The sequence below is a fragment of the Amblyomma americanum genome, chromosome 6 (genome assembly GCF_052857255.1).
Source record: "Amblyomma americanum isolate KBUSLIRL-KWMA chromosome 6, ASM5285725v1, whole genome shotgun sequence".
NCBI lineage: Eukaryota > Metazoa > Arthropoda > Arachnida > Ixodida > Ixodidae > Amblyomma > Amblyomma americanum.
Genome location: NC_135502.1, coordinates 135,377,214 through 135,380,607, shown reverse-complemented (window position 1 = coordinate 135,380,607; position 3,394 = coordinate 135,377,214). Strand labels below are relative to the sequence as shown.

Sequence of the window (3,394 nt, the reverse complement as noted above, 5' to 3'; positions counted from 1 at the left end):
GGAGCTCACTAAGGAAACATTTAAATTAAAAGCAATAGAAAGAGCCACTTGTATACGTCATCAAGCAAAACAACAGGAAATTGAGCTAAAGACACTGCTTCAGAAGATGTTAAAACAGGAATGCCGAGCGCCTGGTAAATGGATGGAGGACATAAGAAAAACCAAACAAAAGCTAGAGATAATCGAAGAAGAACGTTATCGGGGAGCGTTGGTGAGGGCAAGGGCAGAAAACATGGCTGCAGGGGAAGCGCCAACGAAACGAGCACTTGGTTTGGAAAAACCCCGTGCCGAAAGAAATCACATTAACGAAATAGAATGGGGAGGTGTTGCAGGTGTTGAGTGGGCAAGGGAGCAGCCATTGCGCCAGCATGGCTAACACGCATCTGTTCTTCGCACCACAGGCGTTCCTGTCCCTGGCGACGTGTTGCCTGCTTGCTTCGCAGCCAGTCACACTTCATGAAGCTGGCTGTCTACCCGATGCCGATGCGACCAATCGCATTTGCCACGCATGCGCCTACATCGCGGAACAATCTCCTGTCATCGTACCAGATATCAGGCTCTTCGCTACCACAGCGACACCGCAGCAGCCCGAGCACTTTAAGGCCCTGCAGCCCGTCACCATCTTCAGTGGGCAAGGGAGCAGCCATTGCGCCAGCATGGCTAACACGCATCTGTTCTTCGCACCACAGGCGTTCCTGTCCCTGGCGACGTGTTGCCTGCTTGCTTCGCAGCCAGTCACACTTCATGAAGCTGGCTGTCTACCCGATGCCGATGCGACCGATCGCATTTGCCACGTATGCGCCTACATCGCGGAACAATCTCCTGTCATCGTACCAGATATCAGGCTCTTCGCTACCACAGCGACACCGCAGCAGCCCGAGCACTTTAAGGCCCTGCAGCCCGTCACCATCTTCAGTGGGCAAGGGAGCAGCCATTGCGCCAGCACGGCTAACACGCATCTGTTCTTCGCACCACAGGTGTGTAACCGGCACTCTCTTTTCGTTAAGAAAAACGATAACAGATTCCTTATTTCGCTCCCTTGCCCAAGGGTGATTTGTGCTGTTGCCTGCGATTGCTTTGACTCTGCATATCTGTTGCTATGCTGCGGCGACGTCGAGTCCAACCCTGGTCCCAACACACGTACCGCCTCTGCCTCTACTGATCCGGAACGCGATTCTCAGCAAATGAATGAGATAATGAAGTTACTTAAAGGCATTGACAAGAAAACGTCTGAACTCACGACTGGCCAAACTAAACTGAGTGCAGACGTTAACACAATCAAATCAAGCCAGGCAGTCCTCGAAACTAAGTTGCTTGATGTGTTCAACCGTTCGGGACTGATCGAAAGCAGATGCAAAACTCTGGAAACCCTAGAACTCGACGTCGCCGCAACTCAAGATACTGTCGAACAGCTGACTTCGCGACAGTATGAATTACAGGCTCGTATAGATGATCTTGAAGACCGTTCACGACGGAACAATTTAATCTTACGCGGTATACCCGACGCACGTGAAACCTGGGAACAGACTGAAAAAAAAATTATCACTGCATTTTCAACTTCTTTAGGCACTGATTTTGATCAAGCGGTCATTGAGCGCGCCCACAGGATAGGTACGTTCTCACATCAAAAATGTCGGCCTGTAGTTATCCGGTTCGGCTCATTTAAAGACCGTGGCAGAATACTAGCATGTCGAGCTAAACTTAAAACTGACAACATTTCTGTATCAGAGGATTTTTCGCCAGCAACCCGTAACGCGCGCCAGCAACTTACTAATTTCGCTAAAAGCCTGCCTCAGTCACCAAAGTTCCAGCTTCGTTACAACAAACTCTACGTTAACAATAAGTGCTACATGTACGACAGCGTGACAAACAACATCGAACTGATAAAGGAATTTCCCACCGAAGTACTCGAAGAGGACACACCGCGGTCGCCTTCATCAAATGCCCAAAACACCGAAAACGCCCCGTAGCATCACGAGAGGGGACGTGGGCAGTCGTCGCCTTCACCACGCACATCTGTTCTTCTCGCTAACGTAAGAAGTATCGTAAACAAACGTGATGAATTTCATTCCGTAGCTGACACGTGTAACGCAGATATTATTGCACTTACTGAAACATGGCTTCATTCTAACATTCGTAACACCGAAATTTTCCAGGACTCATCCCGATACACTTTTTATCGCTGCGACCGCACGTCACGTCAGGGTGGTGGCGTATTACTTGCCATTTGTAAAACACTCCGGTCTTACGCTATTAACATCACAACAGATCTCGAAATTGTCTGGGCATGCGTGGAACTTGGACATTCTAAAATTGTTTTCGGGGTATGCTACCGTCCTCCCAGTCACTCTGCTAACTTCCTCGATGATCTGCACGATGCCATAAATGCTGTTTGCACACGACACCCCCTGGCGCCTGTTTTCTTACTTGGCGACTTCAATCTTCCTAACATATCTTGGTCTTTTGATACCCCAGTTCAGAACCCTTCTTCTAACTTAAGCACCGATTTCTTAAACCTTTGTTCCACTTTTTCCTTTTCCCAACTAGTCTCTCAACCGACAAGAATTACTAATACCACTGCAAACACGCTGGACTTAATACTGACTACCCATCCCGATATGGCCTCAGAAATCACTTACTTACCTGGTCTCAGCGACCATCTATCGCTCTCATTTGACATTTGCATCGTTACTCCCCCAGCTGAGAAGATTTCTAAACACATCCGCGACTATAAAAAAGCTGATTTTCAGGCCATTAACAGGGAACTCGCCGAATTTATCGATTATTATTGCAACGGGTTTGATGACCGCTCTGTCGATACTAACTGGAATCTATTCGTTACCAAGGTTAAAGAATTAACAGATACATACATACCATTACGGACAATCTGTTCCCACTGGAGAGCCCCGTGGTACAACTCCTATCTTAAACGACTGTCCAATCGAAAAAAACGTTTCTACCGAGTTGCGAAAAGGTCTGGTAGTAACGCAAAATGGGAGGCGTACCGCGAAGCTAACGCCGTTTACGTAACTGCACTTAAAAGCAGAAAAAATAATTTTCTTCACAATACACTTCCTAGCATTCTTTCCACTGATCCTAAAAAGTTCTGGCGCATTGTCAACCCCAGCCACAGCGATACCATTAACTTATTAGACGAGAATGGCCTTGCCATCCCAGATGCAGAATGCCCAGCGGTACTGAACTCCACATTCTGTAAAAACTTTGTTCATTGTACTAACACCATTTTTCCACAAGCGCAGACTTACAACTACATAACTACGGATCCCATTTGCATCGAAGCTTGCGGTATTGAGAAGATTATTGAATCCCTTAAACCATGCTCCAGTCCAGGTACTGACTCAATCAACGCGAAATTTCTTAAGGGTTCTCAAAC

The 3,394-nt window shown here is 47.4% G+C and overlaps 1 protein-coding gene across 1 annotated transcript; it reads left to right on the top strand.

Annotated features, from left to right (window-relative positions):
* Positions 1-368: 368 nt before the first annotated feature.
* Positions 369-2,245, top strand: LOC144095528 (uncharacterized). The gene has a single exon (XM_077629230.1). It carries the CDS (start codon positions 369-371, stop codon positions 1,968-1,970), a length of 1,602 nt encoding a protein of 533 aa, XP_077485356.1. The 3' UTR covers positions 1,971-2,245.
* Positions 2,246-3,394: the final 1,149 nt, after the last annotated feature.